At 37.5% G+C, this 20889-nt stretch overlaps 1 protein-coding gene across 4 annotated transcripts in view; it reads right to left on the reverse strand.

Moving 5' to 3' along the window:
* The window catches only part of CDC16 (cell division cycle 16), a 58413-nt gene that overhangs the window by 28324 nt on the left and 9200 nt on the right, over positions 1–20889 (reverse strand). For all 4 annotated transcript variants that reach the window (XR_013164550.1, XR_013164549.1, XM_077134965.1 and 1 more), the window contains exons 9-12: positions 17379–17458; positions 15384–15433; positions 14394–14467; positions 12094–12219 (exon numbers count right to left, since the gene is read on the reverse strand). Coding sequence is in view for 2 of the 4 variants with exons in the window: in XM_077134965.1 (XP_076991080.1) it covers positions 12094–12219; positions 14394–14467; positions 15384–15433; positions 17379–17458 (330 nt within the window). In the remaining 2 variants the exon portion in view is untranslated. The remainder of the gene's footprint in view (positions 1–12093; positions 12220–14393; positions 14468–15383; positions 15434–17378; positions 17459–20889) is intronic.

A 20889-nucleotide genomic window follows, 5' to 3' on the forward strand; every position in this document is an offset into this window, starting at 1 on the left:
CAACTGGAGTTACCACCTGGTTGAGCTTACAATAATCCACTGTCATCCTCCAAGACCCATGTGTTTTCTGCACAGGCCAAATAGGAGTGTTGAATGGGAATGTGGTGGGAATCACTACCCCTGTGTTCTTCAAGTCCTTAAGAATGGCAGTAATCTCTGCAATCCCTCCAGGAATCCAGTATTGCTTCTGATTTACTATTTTGCTCAGTAGGGGCAGTTCTAGTGGTTTCCACTTGGCCTTCCCCACCATAATAGTCCTCACTACACGAGTTATTAGAGAGCCAATGTGGGGATTCTGCCGGTTGCTCAGTATGTCTATTCCAATCATACATTCTGGAACTGGGGAAATAACTACAGAATGGGTCTGCGGGCCCACTGGACCCACTGTGAGACAGACCTCAACTAAAACTCCATTGATCATCTCGCCTCCATAAGCCCCCACTCTGACTGGTGGACCAGAGTGATGTTTTGGGTCCCCTGGAATTAATGTCACTTCTGAACCAGTGTCTAATAATCCCTGAAATATCTGATTATTTCCTTTTCCCCAATGCAGTTATCCTGGTAAAAGGCCATCAGTCTCCTTGGGGAAGGCTTGGAGGCAGACTAAGAGTATAAATTTGTGGCAGTGTAAGAGGGTTTTTCCCCAAAGGGACCTGGCCTCCCCTTCATTCAAGGGGCTCTGGGTCTGTAAACTGTCTCAAGTCTGGGAATTGATTAAGGGGCCATGACTGTGTTTTTGTAATTCAGGTTAGACTTCTGTTCACTTGACCTAGAACTCTTTTGTTTATACAGCTCAAACAAGAATTTAGTAGACTGCCCATCCATTTTACTTCTAGGTACCCCAAGATTTATTAGCCAATGCCACAAGTCTCTGCGTGTTATATAATTTCGACGCCTGCTTTGAGTTTGCTGTCTATTGTAATTGCCACACCCACCTTGTCTTTGGTGATTAAGTGCTGCCACATGGCTTCTGCCAACTCGGGATACAGTCATCCTTATTGTGTTTAAGGATTCCAGGTCAGTGACAGCAGTTCCTACAGTAATATCTGACCTACAGAGAAGTGCAACCACAGAGCTCTTCAGGGATGATGGCGCTAGTCTCACAAATTTATTTCTTACTGTTCTGGTAAAAGGTGCATCCTTTGGACATTCCTGGGGTGTAAGAACAGACTTTGTATGATAAAGTCACTCTAACATTCCAATTTTCCTAAGCTTCTGGATTCCCTCATCTACATCATACCAGGGCAGTTCTGGCATTTCAACCTCAGGTAATGTTGGCCACCTTTTGATTCATGTTTCAACCAACCATCAAAACAAACTGTTAATACCTTTTCTAACCCCTTGAGCTATAACACTGAATGCAAAATCTCTGCTTAGTGGGCCCATATTAATAAATTCAGCCTGATCCAGCCTTATATTCTTCCCACCATTATCCCACATCCTTAAATTCCATTGCCACACATATTCCCCTGATTTCTGTCTGTACAATTTGGAAAACTCACACAGTTCTTCTGGAGTATAACATACCTCCTCATGTGTGAGACTTTGTACCTCACCTTTAGGGGTCTGTTGGGACTTTAGCCTAGTTATAGGTCTGGAAGAAAAGACAGGTGGTGGGGCTGGGTCATGAAAAGAATTAGAAATATTTTCCAAGCCATTTGCTTCAGGGCCTTCATTTGTAGTTTCATCTGATGAAACAGGGTTAATCACTCTAGGGCTAATAATCCCTTCAGGAGGAAGTTGGATGGCCAACTCCTCAAGGCAGGCTGGAGGTGGGGCAGCTACATCCTCAGGGCAGACTATTACAGGGTTACCTAGAGAAGACTCAGCATGACCTAGGGTTTCAACCTCACCCCCGACATCCTTATCAATTCATATGTCACCATCCCATGTTTCAGGGTTCCACTCCTCTCCAATTAATGCCCTCACTTTAACAGCAGACACCATGCAACACTGAGATTTCAGTTTACATTGTAAAGTTGCTACTCTAACAATAAGATTCTGAGTCTGATTTTCAGAGATCTCAAGCCTATGGCTACAGGAAATAAGATTTTCCTTCAGGATACTCATAGAAACGTCTACATCTGTTAGACGGTACGGAAGCTTCTCGTTTGAAGCCTTAAGCCCATCCCTTTCACTCCTTAATGTATTCAGTGTATCTAACAACAACCAGTCAACATCTCTGTACCTCTTATTTCCAGAAAACTCCGTAAAGGTGTCAAAAACATTATCCCTCAGAGCCTGGCTTAGTACAAGCGAAGCATTAGGAGAATCGAATAGTGATTATTTTGACTATTACTTTTGCCAACTCACTCCATGGATTGGGAGTGTCATTCTGATTATGGGAATCAGAGTGCTTAGTGCCTTTGAGTCTAGTCAGAGTAGAAAACCATTCATAAAAACCCATTTTTAAGATTCTGTTTCTTAAGAACCACTCCTGGTACCAAGCTGTTTTAGTTAGGGTTCTCTAGAGAAACAGAATCAACAGGAAACACTCGCAAATATAAAATTTATAAAAGTACCCCACGTAACCATGGGAATGCAGAGTTCAAACTCTGTAGAGCAGGCTGTGAAGCCGATGACCCTGATGGAGGGTCCAGATAAACTCCACAGAAGAGGGTCACCAGCCGAAGCAGGAACAGAGTCTGTCTCTTCTGAGTCCCCATTGAAAGGCTTCCAGTGATGAGATTAAGCATCACTCATTGCTGAAAAAAGTCCCCTTGACTGATTGATTACAAATGGCATCAACTGTGGATGCAGTTGACGTGATCATGATTTAATTCTATGAAATGTTCTCAATGCAACAGGTAAATATCCTCATCACGACCAAACAAAAAGGTACCACCACTTGGGCAAGTGGACACATGAACCTGACCATGACAGAGATCAAGAAAACACTAGAACTTCTGGATCAAGATGGCAGCTTAGCAATGTACACATTTTAGTTCATCCTCCAGAACCTACTAAATAACCAGAAACAGTACAGAACAGCTCCTGGGAACATGTCAGTGACCGGACACACAGCGTACCCCAGTCTGGACCAGCTGCGAGCCCCCCCAGAATTGTAAGTTCCCCAAGCCGCGGCGGCCGGTACCCTTCTCCCACAGGCTGCTTCCCAGAGAGGAAAGGAAAGAGACTTTACCAGCAGCAGGGGCTGAGCCCAACCAAACGCCAATTGTGGAATTAATTAACAAATTCTGACTACTAAAAACAGGTCCCCAGCTCAGGTGAACCTGGTCAAAGCAGGTCGCTCATTTTTGTCCTGGCGCCAAGGGGGCAAGGCTGACAGAAAAAGAAAAAAAGAAAAAGGAAACAGGGAGTTTTTGTGGCTGTGTTTCTACAAAGGCTTGACTGCCTTTGGATACAGCAGCAGGGCTTCTGAGGCTGTAACTGCCCCAGACATAGGCAGAAACAAGTCCGTTTGAGGCCTTGTCAGGAGCCTGCGCCTTCCTCAGGGTCGGGGTGAAGCCCAACTCAGGTGGAATCCTCCCTCAAGGAATTCAGACACCAGGGCTTGGTAATTTGAAGTCATTAAAACCAGCCTACAACCTCTCCTCTGTCTGCACCATGCCCCCAGCAGGAAGAGTCTGCCAAAGTTAAAGGTACTGCATCATCTTATGCTGGTGGGACCTGCAGGCAGACAAGCGCCACATACTAGGCAGGATAAGAAAAACAGAGCCCAGAGACTTCAAAGCAAAGTCTTTCAACCTGCTGGGTCTCACCCTCAGGGAAAACCGACACAGGTGATGCTTTCCTCCTGATAGGAGGTCAGTTTGGTCTGGGAAAATCTGGCTGGGGTCTATAATACCTAAGAAGACCCTCCAAGGGGTTGGGGGGAAGAGGCACCATACAAGCAGGGCAAGATACAAGAAAACAAGAACTGAAAAATTCTCCTCTGTTAAACAAAATCTAAGCTAGAGGTCCAGGAAAGCTGAACTGAATGTCAAAGAACAAAGAGACAACAAATTCATCCAGCAAGAAAACCCCAGATAAAAGAAGTGAAAGCAATTTCCAGAATAAACTAATTAAGGTAATTAAATGCCTAGATGCCAGCAAAAAATAACAAATCACACTAGGAAAATTGAAGATATGGCCCAGTCAAAGGAACAAACCAACAATTCAAATGACATACAGGAGCTGAAATAATTAATTCAGAATATACGAACAGACACGAAAAACCTCATCAAAAACCAAATCAATGAATTGAGGGAAGATATAAAGAAGGCAAGGAATGAACAAAAAGAAGAAATCGAAAGTCTGAAAAAACAAATCACAGATCTTATGGGAATGAAAGGCATGGTAGAAGAGATGAAAAAAACAATGGAAACATACAATGGTAGATTTCGAGAGGCAGAACACAGGATTAGTGAACTGGAGGGCAGAACATCTGAACTCCGAAAAGAAAAAGAAAACACAGGGGAAAAAATGGAAAAATACGAGCAGGAACTCAGGAAATTGAATGACAATATGAAGCGGATGAATATACGTGTTGTGGGTGTCCCAGAAGGAGAAGAGAAGGGAAAAGGAGGAGAAAAATTAATGGAGGGAATTACCATTGAAAATTTCCCAACTCTTATGAGAGACTTAAAACTACAGATCCAAGAAGTGCAGCGTTCTGATCCAAGAGAACAGATCCAAACAGACGTCCTCCAATGCATTTACTAATCAGAATGTCAGAGGTCAAAGAGAAAGAATCTTGAAAGCAGCAAGAGAAAAGCAATCCATCCCATACAAGGGAAACCCAGTAAGACTGCGGAGATTTCTAAGCAGAAACCATGGAGGTGAGAAGACAGAGGGATGACATATTTAAATTATTAAAAGAGAAAACCTGTCAACCAAGAATTCTATATCCAGCAAAACTGTCCTTTAAAAATGAGGGAGAAATTAAAACATTTTCAGACAAAAAATCACTGAGAGAAGCTGTGACCAAGAGACCAGCTCTGCAAGAAATACTAAAGGAAGCACTAGACACAGATATAAAAAGAAAGAAAAGAGAGATGTGGAGAAGAGTGTAGAAAGGAAGACTATGAGTAAGGGTAAAGAGAAGGAAAATTAGATATGACATATAAAATCCAAAAGGCAAAATGGTAGAAGAAAGTACTACCTGTGCAGTAATAACACTGAATGTTAACGGATTAAACTCTCCAATCAAAAGACATAGACTGGCAGAATGGATTAAAAAACAGGACCCATCTATATGCTGTCTCTACTCAAAGGACATGAGGGCAAGGACACAAACGGACATTTGCACACCAATGTTTATAGCAACATTATTTCCAATTACCAAGATATGGAAACAGCCAAAATGTCCATCAACAGACGAGTGGCTAAACAAACTGTGGCATATACATATGATGGAATATTATGCAGCTGTAAGACAGAATAAAGTTATGAAGTATGTAACAACATGGATGGACCTTAAAGATTTATGCTGAGTGAGATTAGCCAAAAACAAAAGGACAAATACTGTATGGTCTCACTGATATGAACTGACATTAGTGAATAAACTTGGAATACTTCGCTGGTAACAGAACATCAGGAGATAGAAATAGGGTAAGATATTGGGTAATTGGAGCTGAAGGGATACAGATTGTGCAACAGGACTGAACGTAAAAACTCAGAAACTGGACTGTAATACCATTATGTTAAAACACTGAAGAAGCTGAATGTGAAGATGAGAGAGGGAGGAGGGCTGGGGCATAAATGGAATCACAAAGAAAGACAGACGATAAAGATTGAGATGGTATAATCTAGGAATGCCTAGAGTGTATAATAATAGTGGCTAAATGTACAAATTTAAAAAATGCCTTTGCATGAGGAAGAACAAAGGAATGTCATTATTACAGGATGCTGAAAATAGATGGTAAAAATATTTTAAAATTTCAACTTATGTGTGAGACTAAAGCAAAGAATGTTTATTTGGTACAAAATTTATATTTTGACTAGTGCATTTCCTAATATAACTTATGTAGATAGCTTGGTTGAACACCAAAGGACATGGATCCTTGGGTAGGACATGAGATTTTGTTGGTTTGTCCAGAGTGATGCCCCGATGAATCCCAGAGTGATTTGATCAGTGAGTGGAAATGTATTTGCAAAGTCCCCCTTGGGGAATGGTTGAAGAATGGGGAGAAATTCAACCTCCCCAAGTTGAATTCTTGATATTCTCACAAGCAGTGTGGACAACCAAAGCTATAGGCTGAGCCCCCAGTCTTGGGGTTTGTTCTATGAAACTTAACTCCAGAAAGGATAGGTCAAGCCTGCTTAAAATTAGGCGTAAGAGTCACCCCCAAGAGAACCTCTTTTGTTGCTCAGATGTGGCTTCTCTCTCCAGCCAACACAACAAGCAAACTCACCACCCTCCCCCTGTCTACGCGGGACATGACTCCCAGGGGGGTGGACCTTCCTGGTAATGTGAGACAGAAATTCTGGAATGAGCTGAGACTCAGCATCGAGAGATTGAGAAAAACCCTAGAATGAGCTGAGACCCAGCATCAAGGGATTGAGAAAACCTTCTTGACCAAAAAGGGAAGAGTGAAATGAGACAGTGTCAAAGGCTGAGAGATTCCAAACAGCAATAGAGGTCATCCTGGAGGTTATTCTTACGCATTAAGTAGATATCCCCTTGTTATTCAAGATGTAATGGAGAGGCTGGAGGGAACTGCCTGAAAATGTAGAGCTGTGTTCCAGTAGCCTTGTTTCTTTTTTTAATAATTTATTTATTAATTAAAAAAAACCTCAACAACAAACAAAAACATCAACATATGATCATTCCGTTCTACATATATAATCAGTAATTCACAATATCATGACATAGTTGCATACTCATCATTTCTTAGAATATTTGCATCAATGCAGAAAAAGAAATAAAACGAAAATAGTAAAAAAAAAAAAGATTATCCATACCATTCCCCCTACGCCTCCCTTTCATTGATCACTAGCATTTCAAACTCAATTTATTTTAACATTTGTTCCCCTTAATGTTTATTTTTATTCTGTATGTTCTACTCATCTGTTGATAAGGTAGATAAAAGGAACATCAGACACAAGGTTTTCACAATCACACAGTCACATTGTGAAAGCTATATCATTATTCAATCATCATCAAGAAACATGGCTACTGGAACACAGCTCTACATTTTCAGGCAGTTCTCTCCAGCTTGTCCATTACATCTTGAATAACAAGGTGATATCTACTTAATGCGTAAGAATAACCTCCAGGATAACCTCTATTGCTGTTTGGAATCTCTCAGCCATTGACCCATTGACACTTTGTCTCATTTCACTCTTTCCCTTCTGGTTGAGAAAGTTTTCTCAATCCCTGGATGCTGAGTCTCAGCTCATTCTAGGGTTTTTCTCAACCCCTTGATGCTGAGTCTCAGCTCATTCTAGGATTTCTGTCCCACCTTGCCAGGAAGGTCCACACCCCTGGGAGTTATGTTCAGCATAGACAGGGGGAGGGTGGTGAGTTTGCTTGTTGTGTTGGCTGGAGAGAGAGGCCACATCTGAGCAACAAAAGAGGTTCTCTTGGGGGTGACTCTTACGCCTAATTTTAAGTAGGCTTGACCTATCCTTTGTGGGGTTAAGTTTCATAGAACAAACCCCAAGACTGGGGGCTCAGCCTATAGCTTTGGTTGTCCACACTGATTATAAGAATATCAGGAATTTAACCTGGGGAGGCTTAATTTCTCCCGTTTTCACCATTCCCCGAAGGGGACTTTGCAAATACTTTTCCCCTCACTGATCAAATCACTCTGGGATTCATTGGGGCATCACTCTGGACAAACCAACAAAATTTCATGTCCTACCCAAGGTTCCATGTACTTATGGTATTCAATCAAGCTCTCTACATAAGTTATATTAGGAAATGCACTAGTCAAAATATAAATTTTGTACCAAATAAACATTTTTTGCTTTAGTCTCACACATAAGTTGAAATTTTAAAATATTTTTACCATCTATTTTCAGCATCCTGTAATAATGACATTCCTTTGTTCTTCCTCCTGCAAAGGCATTTTTTTAATTTGTACATTTAGCCACTATTATTATACACTCTAGGCATTCCTAAATTATACCATCTCAATCTTTATCGTCTATCTTTCTTTCTGATTTCATTTATGTCCCCAGCCCTCCTCCCTCTCTGATTCTCACATTCAGCTTCATTCAGTGTTTTAATATTATTGTATTACAGTTAGGTAAGATTGTGGTGCCCATTTTTGAATTTTTACGTTCAGTTCTGTTGCACAATCTGTATCCCTTCAGCTCCAATTACCCAATATCTTACTCTATATTTCTATCTCCTGATCGTCTCTTTTACCTACTAAATTTTCCAAGTTTATTCACTAATGTCAGTTCATATCAGTGAGACCATACAGTATTTGTCCTTTTGTTTTTGGCTAATCTCACTCAGCATAATGTCCTTAAGGTCCATCCATGTTGTTACATACTTCATACCTTTATTCTTACATCTACATAATATTCCATCGTATGTATACACCCGTTTGTTTAGCCACTCATCTGTTGATGGACATTTTGGCTGTTTCCATCTCTTTGCAATTATAAATAAGGAGTAGCCATGTTTCTTGATGATGATTGTATAATGATATAGCTTTCACAATGTGACTGTGTGAGTGTGAAAACCTTGTGTCTGATGTTCCTTTTATCTACCTTGTCAACAGGTGAGTAGAACATATGGAATGCAAATAAATAACAGGGGGAACAAATGTTAAAATACATTTAGTTTGAAATGCTAGTGATCAGGGAGGGGTAAGGGGTATGGTATGTATAATTTTTTTTCTGTTTTCTTTTTATTTTTCTGTTGTCTTTTTATTTCTTTTTCTGAATTGATGCAAATGTTCTAAGAAATGATCATGATGATGAATATGCAAGTATATGATGATATTGTGAATTACTGACTATATATGTAGAATGAAATGATCATATGTTAAGAATGTTTGTGTTTACTTGTACTATTTTTTAATTTAAAAATTAATAAAAAACACTAGAAGAGGATAAAGACGATTTTGAAAAATAAAAAGAAAAATAACAGATATCACAGAGTTTAAAGATGCTATAGACCAAATAAAAAACATATTTGAGACACACAACATATTTGAAGAGGCAGAAGAAAGAATAAGCAAACTAGAGGACAGAACAACTGATTTGGAACACTCAAAACAGCAAACGGCAAAAAAGATGGAAAAATCTGAATTGGCTCTCAGGGAAAAGATGGACAAAACAAGGAGCACACATATTAGAATCATTGGTGTCCCAGAAGGAGATGAGTAATGGGCTAAGAAGATTAATTGAGGATATCATGCAGGAAAACTTCCCAACCCTTATAAAGGACTTAAACATGCAGATTAAAGAAACCCAACAAACTCCAAATAGAATAAAACCAAACAGGCCTTCCCCAAGACACATACTAACCTGTCTGTCAAGTGCTAAAGAGAAGCAGAAAATCCTGAAAGTGGCAAGAGAAAAACAATCTACTACATACAAGGGAAACCACATCAGCTGAGTTCAGACTACTCAACTGGCACTATGGAGGCAAGAAGGCAGTGGTACGATATATTTAAGATCCTGAAAGAGAAAGACTTCCAGCCAAGAATTCTGTACCCTGCCAAAATGTCCTTCAAAACTGAGGGAGAGATTAAATTTTTCACAGATAAACAAATCCTGAAAGAATCTGTCAAAAAGAGATCAGCCCTACAAGAAATATTAAAGGGTATTCTGCCAGTTGAAAAAAAAAAAAAGACAAAGCGAGGCAGGTCTGGAGGAGCCACAGAATGGAACAGTACCAGTAAGATTAACTTAAAGCATAAAAAGAGATAGAGGGAAAATAATATATAGATCTGACAAAAAAAAAAATCCAAAGGATAAGAGGGTAGATTCAAGAAACCCCTTTTCAGTAACAACTGTAAATGTTAACAGACTAAGCTTACCAACTAAAAAACAGATTGACAGAATGGTTTAAGAATATAATCCAGCTACATGCTGCTTACAAGAGACTCATCTTAGACGTAAGGATATAAACAGACTGAAGGTAAAAGGATGGAAAAAGATATTCCAGGCAAGTTGTAACCAAAAGAAAGCAGGAGTAGCTATACTATTATTAGACAAAATAGACTTTAAATGCAAAGATATCATAATAGACAAGAAGGACAACATATATTAATAAAAGGGACAACTCAGTAAGAAGAAATAACAATTATAAATGTTTATGCTCCCAATCAAGGAGCTTCAAAATACATGAGACACACATTGGCAAAACTGAAGGGAGTGACAGATGTTTCAACAATAGTAGGAGGAGACTTCAATACACCACTTTCCTCTACAGACAGAACAACCAGACAGAAGATCAACAAGGAAACAGAGAAGTTAACTTAATAAATGAATCAGATCTAACAGACATATATAGGTTATTACACCCCACAACACCAAGATATACATTCTCCTCTAGTGCTCATGGAACATTCTCCAGAACACAGTATATGCTGGGGCACAAAACAGGTCTTTATAAATTTTAAAACACAGAATTATTCAAAACACTTTCTCTGATCACAATGAAATGAAGCTGGGTTTCAATAACCACCAAAGAATGAGAACTTTCATAAATATATGGAGATTAAATAACACACTCTTAAACAACCAGCGGGTCAAAGAAGAAATTACTAGAGCAATCAGTAGCTATATGGAGATGAATGAAAATGAGAATACAACATATCAGAACTTATGGGATGCAGCAAAGGCTGTGCTGAGAGGGAAATTTATTGCCTTAAATGCCTATATTAAAAAAACAAGAAAGAGCAAAAATCAAGGGCTTAACTGCTCACCTGGGGGAACTTGAGAAAGAACAGCAAATTAATCCCAAAGCAAATAAGAGAAGAGAAATAACAAGGTTTAAAGCAGAGTTAAATGAATGGGAGAACAATAGAAAGAATAAAATTAAAAGTTGGTTCTTTGAGAAAATCAATAAAATTGATGAGCCACTAGCAAGGCTGACAAAGAAAAAAAGAGAGGAGGCCAATAAACACAATCAGAAATGAGACGGGGTCATTACCACAGACTCTGAAGAAACCAGAGTAGTAAACAAAAATTACCAGATCTTAGACCCATATCAAATGTAATGACTTTAAAAAGTTTATCACGACAAATAATTCATACAGAACTGGGTTTCAAAAATTGTATGATAGTCTGAAAAGGCAAACCTTATCTTTTATCTAAAGACATGAAATTCAACAGAGATAAAAAAAAAAAAATACATGATACCACTCTGAATACCAAAAAGCAAGCAAGCCAAGCTAGGTAGCTAATGCTTTCATGACAAGTACTGTTAAAAATCTATAATTGTGTTATCTTTATTAGTCCTCATAATAAACCTCTGAATAAATATTGCCATTATTTCATTATTCAAGAGGGTAAGAAGTTTGCCTAAGATCACACGGCACCGAGAGGAAAAGCCAGGCACCGAATCCAGGCAACCAGACTGCAGGACCAGCCCTCTAGCACTCTTACTGCCTCTCCACACAAAGGGCTGAGACACCAGCTACTCAGCAGAAGCAGCACAACTGAAAGAGCACTGCAAGGTTTAATTAATGGTGAGTCCAACCAGAGTCAACAGAGTAATCTGTACCCTTCCCAACGTAGCATACTGTTAATGTACTCTGATTTAATGAGTATCAATCCATATAATATTAATATGTATCTAGATGCACCCCTGCACTGCCACTGAATCATATCAAATACCTTTTGGAAAAAGACAGGCTATAAATAACTGTTTGCTCATGAATACTTTCATGCTTGAATAGAAATGTAAAAAAGGGCTTCCATACTCTTCTCTTCCCTTGGCCTGATTTCCTCCTTCCTTCATGCACTGGTTGAGATAAACTGCCAGGCAAGCTCACGATACCAGCTGCACTCTGTCTCCATTACCACAGTATTTCCCCAACATAAGCTACCAGACAAAATGCTAGTAAAATGTTTTAAATTTGTTTAGTTTAGCACCACATGCCAGTAAAAGTAATGAAACAATTACATTTTGTTAGCAAAAAAACCCTTTAATGGAATTTAATTAACTTGCTTGTGACATACCCTTTCATCAGCTGTGCTGCTGTGAAGTAAGCAGCCATTGCTTGGTCATGTTCACTCTCAACTGCAAATGAGTGTCCATAGGCTATCCAAGCAGGCCCATAGGTCCTCTCAAGTGTTGTAGCTTTGCTGAAACAAAAGAGTTTATTCACGTAATATAATACTCATTATTAATTTTTAAAATTCATTTTAGGTAAGCAGAAGGGCTCAAGGACATTAAAATTAAATAAAGGAGTTATCAGTGTATTAAACTCTAACTAAAGTAACATTTATATTAATTTGTTTGAACTAGAAGAAGGTTTACTAGTACAAGCAAAATTTTAAGTGAAAGGTCCATAGCTGAATCTGAGCATTCTACACAGGACTTACAAGTATTTCCTTAGCATAAAGGAGATCCATTCACCCAGTGGTAAGCAGTGGTAGCAGCAACAGCAACAAGCATTTAATGAAGGCCTGCTTAGTGCCAGGAACCACATTAGATGCTTTTATATACATGACCTCATTCTAATAACCTGTGAGATGAACTATTATTTATACTTTATAAAGACAAGGGTAGTGATGCTCAGAGAGATTAAATGACCTGTCCAAGGCTAAATGGTTCATCACAGAACTCGAATTCAAAAGCAGGTTTGGCTTCAAACCCTACACTACCTATGGGTTTGATAGTCTCGGGTTTGAAATAAAAGGGAATTATGCTTCCCATTCACTATATCAGACTTACACATTAAAAATATAAAAACACCTTTTATTAGCAATCTCTTTTCATATAATTCTTCATTCAAGAATAATTTGTACTATAGACCATAGCAATAAGAAAAATGTAACCAATTCCTCCAATCCCAATTTAATTTTTGTTGTAAAGCTATAACTTTAATTCATTTAAGGCTGATGAGTCAGCACATAGGATTTCTGGACTTTCTGCCCTACCTGGCACCACTGTTTCTACGCTTAAGGGATTAAGCAGAGAGCTATGAAGACCCCAACAGTCGGCACGATTTCAAGCGTCTACACTAGCTCTTTTGCACCGGGAATCGAACCCAGGTCCTCGGGCATGGCAGGCAAGCACTCTTACCTGCTGAGCCACTGTGGCCCGCCCTCTACACTGGCTCTTGCTCACCTTGTTCAGATAACCCTTCTCACAGGATCCATTTTACAGCACTACTGAAGGGCTAGACTGTGGGGCTGAATCTGGGTACAGGAGAGGAAGACATGTGTCTGATGCTGGTATCAGAGTCAGTAGTGACAGAGACTGGACGACAAAGTCAGTGGACACACTGCTGATGGTTAGGCCACAGCAGGCGCCAAAGAGGACAGACACCTCCCAAAACAGAGAAATATAAAAAATAACATCCCTACTTCTTAGCATTTTCTAAGTTTTCTTTCACCCAAATGTTTCCTGTTTCATGTAGAGTACATCATACAAAATCAAAGAATCATGGTTCAAAAGAAATCTTATGATATAAATTCATCTTTCAGGCAAAAAGCACAAGTAAATTTTTCTAAAATGCTGAACACTCAACTAACCAGAAGTCTCTTTCTATTTTCTTTTTAGCGCAGCGTCCTTTCATGTCAGCTCACTAATCTTCCTGACAATTGCAGGACACATCGATGCCATTTTAGAGAGGGAGAAAGCAAGTCTGGAGAATAAACCTCCCCGAGGAACTACAGCCAGCAGACTGCAGAACCTGGATAACAGCAAAGGCGCGACTTCAAACTTCATGTTCTTCCCTTAGAGGCTGTTTTCTATTTTGTCTGCACAGAGGCAACCACAGGAATTATTACACTTAAAATCTTTGTAGGTATTAATTCTTCATATACTAGACATTCCTGCACTTGAAGAAAACTGGTGAAGTGGTTTGATTGGGCTGCATGGTATTCCTTAAGCTAAAACCACAGCAAACCCTTATATGAGCAAGTTTATCTTGTCATTAATTCTGTTTTGTAGTCCTAGTTAGTGAATTTCACGACTATTAACAGAAGTCCTGAAAGTAATAGGTTGCTAGCATCTCAATGGATGAGCCTTTCAAGCTGTTTTACATCACTCTCTATTGCTTATTAACTCTCATTAATAAAATAATTTAAAATATATTAATAAGCTCCTTGAGAACAAAACCTACACAATGATTTCTTTTCTTTTCACAATCTTATAAAGAGAGGGTATACAAATAGTGCGACTGAACTGGATATGTTGAAGAAAACACTTTCTCATGTTTTAAGCACTTACTATTAACTATTACACTGAAGCAGATGAACAAGAAATCACTTTTTATAACTTCACTAGGAGGAAGAAAATAAATTCATACCTGAGATATCTTCTGGCATGTTCATTTTTATGACCAACCATAAGATAATAACATCCTACAGCAAACCAAGATACCTAAAAAGTTCAAAATTCACAATAAGTAAGGATGTTTAATTTTGAATTGAAAATCTCTAGTAAATTAGGCCAGACAGAGAATGAATTAGATGCTCCTATATCACATACTCTGTTTCAAATTAGAAATTTCTCTGAGAGGTAGGATGTCCACTAAGGATCCTGCGTGAGAAGAGGACAGATATCCCACAGTTCTTTCTCAAGATGCCTTCAGTCGTGTACTATCAGCACCTGATGTAAGAAAGGGCTCCTAGGCACTTCATATTTCAAAAGTCAGCCTGTCCTACCTCACTCCTCTGGCTCTGGATTGTGATTCTTGTTTAGCTGACTTCCCTTATACTAATTTCACACCCTTAAATTGATCTAAGGTACAGATTCTTGTCTTATCTGAGACCTAGACCCTGGTTCCTGAATTTTGTCTTTAAGGAGTCAGCCCGATTGCATTTTCAATTTCTAGTTCTCAGTTTCCATCCCTAGTACGAAAGGCACACTGATTCAATCAGTGAACGATTCAATAAGTTATTATAAGTATATATATATATATAAAATGTGAGGAAGCCACCAAATTATTAGTATTACTTATAAGAAATGGGAGTATGACTTTCACTCTCAGTATTATATCTTTCTGTATGCTAAGTATTTTTTAAAATAAGCATGTATAATTTCTCTAATCAGAATAAAATAAAAACTTTGTTGTAATGTATTGCTAAAAAAATACTTTAATGGACTGAAAAAATGCTTCTTTTTAAGTATCTTAAATACTTAAAATTTAAGTACTTACAATAGGAGAATCTATTCCAACACTTTAAAATAAAGCATTATTTGTTTACACGTGAATATAAGCTGTCTACAAGTTAAATGTTCTCTTAAAATTCAGGTTAAAATTTAAATAAAGAAAACAAAGATTTGTATTACTTACAGGATTACTAGGATATAAATCCACCAGTTTATGAGAAAGATAGAAAAGCTCTATGTTAGGGAAAAAAAGAAAAAAAATCATGTCAAATGAATTTTAAAATACTACTTTATCCATAATTACAACTCTTCATGATAACATTTTATGTTTGTGCTGGTTTGAAAGGATGTACACACCCTAGAAAAGCCATGTTTTAATCAAAATCCCATTTCATAAAGGCAGAATAATCCCTTTTCAATACTGTATGTTTGAAACTGTAATCAGATCATCTCCTTTGAAATGTGATTTAATCAACAGTGACTGTTAAACTGGATTAGGTGACAACATGTCTCCACCCATCTGGGTGGGTTTTGATTAGTTTCTGAAGTCCTATAAAAGAGGAAACATTTTGAGAATGAGAAATTCAGAGAGAGCAGAGCAGAATGACACAGCCATGAGAAGCAGAGTCCACCAGCCAGCCACCTTTGGAGATGAAGAAGGAAAATGCCTCCCAGGGAGCTTCATGAAACAGGAAGCCAGGAGAAGAAGCTAGCTGGTGATGCCATGGTCGCCATGTGCCCTTCCACTTGAGAAAGAAACCCTGAACTTCGTTGTCCTTCTTGAACCAAGGTATCTTTCCTTGGATGCCTTAGATTGGACATTTCTATAGACTTGCTTTAACTGGGACATTTTCTCAGCCTTAGGACTGTAAACTAGGAACTTATTAAATTCCCTTTTAAAAGCCACTCCATTTCTGGTATACTGCATTCCAGCAGCTAGCAAACTACAACAATGTTATAACAAATTCTGTTCTCATAGCAACAATTTCATATTTTTCTTTCCTTCTAGATACAAAATCCATTTACCTGGTGGAATATAGATTCCACGGAGCAGATTCTATAGTTGTTTCGTTAAAAACCCTCTCCAACACCTTATCCAGATCCAGACCCACAAATGGGCACCGAGTATTTGCTGAGTGACTGCAAAACTTCATGAATGGCAAATAATGTGTAATGTGAGAAAAGATGCCACATGATAAAGCAATTTACAGTACTTAAGAGGTTATTTCAAAGCTCATTACTTATCTTAAAAATCTGTATTTCTGGGTGGGCCACGGTGGCTCAGCAGGCAGAGTTCTTGTTGCCATGCTGGAGACCCGAGTTCGATTCCCAGTGCCTGCCCATGCAAAAAAAATCCTGTATCTCCTTAATCCACAGTCCTGTTGTGGACCATTCCAATTACCCACAATAAATTTGGTTGACCAAATCAGCCAGATTATTATGTCTGGAAAAGTGTGAGTCCTTGCACTTCACGGTCACATTTCTATAGGTACATACTGGAATTTAAACTTCATATTACTCAAGAACGCTCCCTAGGTTTAGACTTGCACTTTTCAAATTTAATAGGCACATGAGTCACCTGAAGATCTTACTGAACTGCAGATAAGGATTCAGTAGATTTGGGGCAGGAGGAGATTCTGCATTTCCAACAAGCTTCTAGGCAACGCTGATGCTGTGTTCACAGACGACATTTGGAAGGAAAGGGGTTTGGGATGTGTTTTCCCCTTTTGACAGAGCTCACGATTCAATTTAAAAAAACTGAAAGGTGAGCACAGTGCAAACACAACTAACTGCTCTTGAATGTTAAAGCACAGAAAACGAGCAAAAATATCTGCTCTTTCAATTTCTGAATATTGACTCCTGCCATATTAGGTTCCTCACAGAATTTACTGAAAAGAAAAAAAAGCAAAATTGACACCCCAAACTTTACTTTAAATCATACACATTGAATCACAACTTATTTTGGGAAAATGAAGCAGGATGCAAGAATAAAGAAAGTATTTTGTTGGAATAACAGAATACACAGTTGGTCATTTTGATATGTATTTCTTCTTCCACTGTTACTTTTATTGTAAAACTTCATTAAATTACCTGCAATCACAATTATCTAAGATTTGTGAGACAAAATTTTAGAAAACTTTTGCCTTAAAAATCATGCTAATTAAAAACAAAGTCTTACCATTTGCTTTATTCAGTTCCACAAGTGTACCTATGTGTACAGGTAAACAATTTGCATGGAAAGGATCTTTTTCCATTACTCTGAAAGTTAAGGCAACACATTACTACCCCAGAAACAGTATGAAATGGCAACCATTTTAATTAGGCATATTAAATGATCATTACATCATTTGTACAATATTGTGGGTTACAATACTTTTTTACTTTCTTAACTAAATTATTTTCAGTTTGGTTCAACTAAGGCAAAAATTAGGTTATAAATGAAAATTATTGATAAATGAGAAGGAAAATTCTAGTTTCTATGGAAGAAATAAAAATAAAAATTATCACATGCATTACTTTTAACAAACAGAACTTTAAGATATGAAATATGTAGTCCAACCATTTAAAAGGCAAAAAAAATTACACAGTACTAAATAGATCCAAGTATTTGCTAATTAAATTTTTTGTGATTTCAATGATTTTAAGTAACTCCAAACATCCACAAAATAGAGTATATATAGTTTTGCTAAAGGTAAAGTTTGACTTATCGTACTGGAGAGCCATGGGGGGAGGAACGGGAATTGCTCAGCTAGTGAATGTGCCAGACTGAGCGCCCACTATCTACAGAATTTTATTAGTCTCCAATTTAAAGTATGAACTTATGAAACTATATGTAAAAATGGCATTATCAAATTTGCAAATTAGATGAGCAGAATGGATAAAGCAGCACAACCCAAATATATGCTATTTATAAAAGACTCCCCTTAAATTCAAACACACAGGCAGACTGAAACTGAAGGATGGAAAAAAGTAACTATGCTTATAATAACCAAAATAGAGCTGGGGCAGCTATACTAACATTAAATAAAATAAATTTTAAATAAAAAACCATTACGAGAGACAAATAAGGCTACCAAATACTGGAAAAGTGGGTCAAATTCACCAAAAAGACAATAATTTATATCTCTCTACACACAACACACAGGTATGGCAGAGCCCCCAAATATATGATGCAAATACTGACAAATTTAAAGAGAGCTATAGATGGTTCTACCTTTGATAACAGAAGACTTCAAAGCACTTTCATTACTGGACAGACTATAGAAGACTGGAATGATACTACAAACCTGCTAGACCTAACAGACATACATAGAACACTTCACTCAAAAGTAGCAGAATTCACATTCTACTCTATTGCACATGGATCATTCTCTAAAATGCATCATATGGTGGATCATAAAATAAGTTTCCACAAATTCAAAAATACAACATACCTTCTTTGACTACAATGGAATGAAGCTAGAGATCAATAATAGAGAGAACTGAGAAATTCAAGAACACAGTCTTAAACAACCAATGGGTTGAAGAAATCACAAAGGAACTTAAGAAGTATCTTGAGGCAAATGGAAAGGAAAACATATAAACATGTGGATTGCAGCAAAGGAGGTGCTTAGAGGAAAATTTATAGCTACAAATGCTTATATTTAAAAAGATCTCAAATCAAAGATCTAATCTCACAATTGGAGGATCTAGAAAAAGCAGCAAACTAAACCTAAAGCAAGTAGAAGGAAGGAATAACAAAGATTAGAGCAGAGAGAAATGAAAAAGAATAAAAATCATAGAATGAACAAAATTAAAAGAGGATTTTTTGAAATGATTAAGAAATTCAACAAACCTTAGCTAGACTGACAAAGGAAAAAAGAGAGAGGAACCAATAACTAAAATCAGTAATGAAAGGGGGGACATTGCTACTGACTCCATATAAATAAAAAGGATTATAAAATGATACTATGAACAACTATAGGCCAACTAATTAGATAACTGAGGTGAAATGGACAAATTCTCAGAAACACAAACTACTTGCACTGATTAAGAAAGAAACAGAAGATCTCAACAAACCAGTAACAAGTAAAATGACTGAAGCGGTAATCAAATACCTCCCAATAAAGGAAAGCCCAAGACCAGATGGCTTCACTAGTGAATCGCTGCAAAAAGAATTAACAACAAACCTGCTCCAACTCTTACAAAAAACTGAAGAGGAGGGAATACTTCCTAATTCATTCTACAAGACCAGCAAAACCCTAATTCCCAAGCCAGATAAAAACACCACAAGAAAAATACAAAGTCATATTCCTTATGAATACAGATCCTAAAATCTTGAACAAAATACTAGCAAACCTATTCCAGCAGCAGTATAAAGGAATTACACACCGCAGTCAAGTGGGATTCATCCCAGTTGTGCAAGGGTGGTTCAATATAAGATAATTAATGCAAAAAATTACATTAATAGAGAGGGAAAAAACAGATGATCATCTCAATTAACACAGAAAAGTTATGTGACAAAATCCAGCATCCCTTCTTGATAAAACACTTAGAAAACAAGGAGGAGAAGAAAACTTTCTCAACGCAATAGAGAGTATATATGAAAAACTCACATCACACTCGGAAACGCTGAAAGCTTTCCCTGTAAGATCAGGAGCAAGACAAAGATATCCACTGTCACCACTGTTATTCAACAGTCTCTGGAAGTTCTAGGCAGAGCAATTAGGTAAGAAAAAGAAATAACAGGTATCCAAATTGGAAAGGAAGAAGTAAAAGTCTCCCTATCTGCGGATGACATGAGCCTATGTATAGAAACTCCTGAAAATTTCACAACAAAGTTACTAGAGGTAATAAACAAATCCAGCAAAGTGGCAGGATGCAAGATCAATACGCAAAATTCAGCAGTGTTTTCATATGTCAACAATGAAAAATCTGAAGAGGAATGAAGAAAAAATTCCATTTACAATAGTAACTAAAAAAATCAAATATCTAGGAATAAACTTAACCAAGGATGTAAAGGACTTATATATGAAAAGTATAAAACATTGCTGTGAGAAATCAAAGAACTAAATATACGGAAAGACCCTGTGTTCATGGGTTGGAAGACTAAACATTATTAAGATGTCAATTCTAACCAAAGCAATTTCAGTTTCAAATCAATCCCAATCAAAATTCCAACAGGCTCTTTACAAAAATGGAAAAGCCAATCATCAAAAATTTATAAGGGGTCCCAGATAGCCAAAATCATCTTCAAAGAGAGGATGGGTAGTTAATACTTAATTGGTATAGGGTTTCTGTTTGGGGTGATTGGTACTTTTTGGTAATGGATGGTAGTGAAGGTAGCATAACAGTGTGAATGTAATACATACCACTGAATTATATATTTGAATTGTGGTTAAAGGGGAAATTTGAGGTTGTATTTATTGTACTAAAAAATTAAAAACAAAAAAATAGAACTGTTTCACACAAAGAAGGAACCCTAATTAAACATGTAAACTATGGACTATAGTTAATTGTATAATTATAATAATATTGTTTTACCAATTTTAACAAAGTTACCACACTAATGCAAAGTGTTAAGGAAAGGGGAAATTATGTATGTGTGTAGGGGATACATGGGAATTTTGTATTTTCTACATAATTTTTCTGTAAATTTACAAATTCTTTAATAAAAAATAATTAAAAGATAAATTGAAGTCCTTAAGTTC

Source organism: Tamandua tetradactyla, chromosome 17 (genome assembly GCF_023851605.1).
Source record: "Tamandua tetradactyla isolate mTamTet1 chromosome 17, mTamTet1.pri, whole genome shotgun sequence".
Classification (NCBI taxonomy): Eukaryota; Metazoa; Chordata; class Mammalia; order Pilosa; family Myrmecophagidae; genus Tamandua; species Tamandua tetradactyla.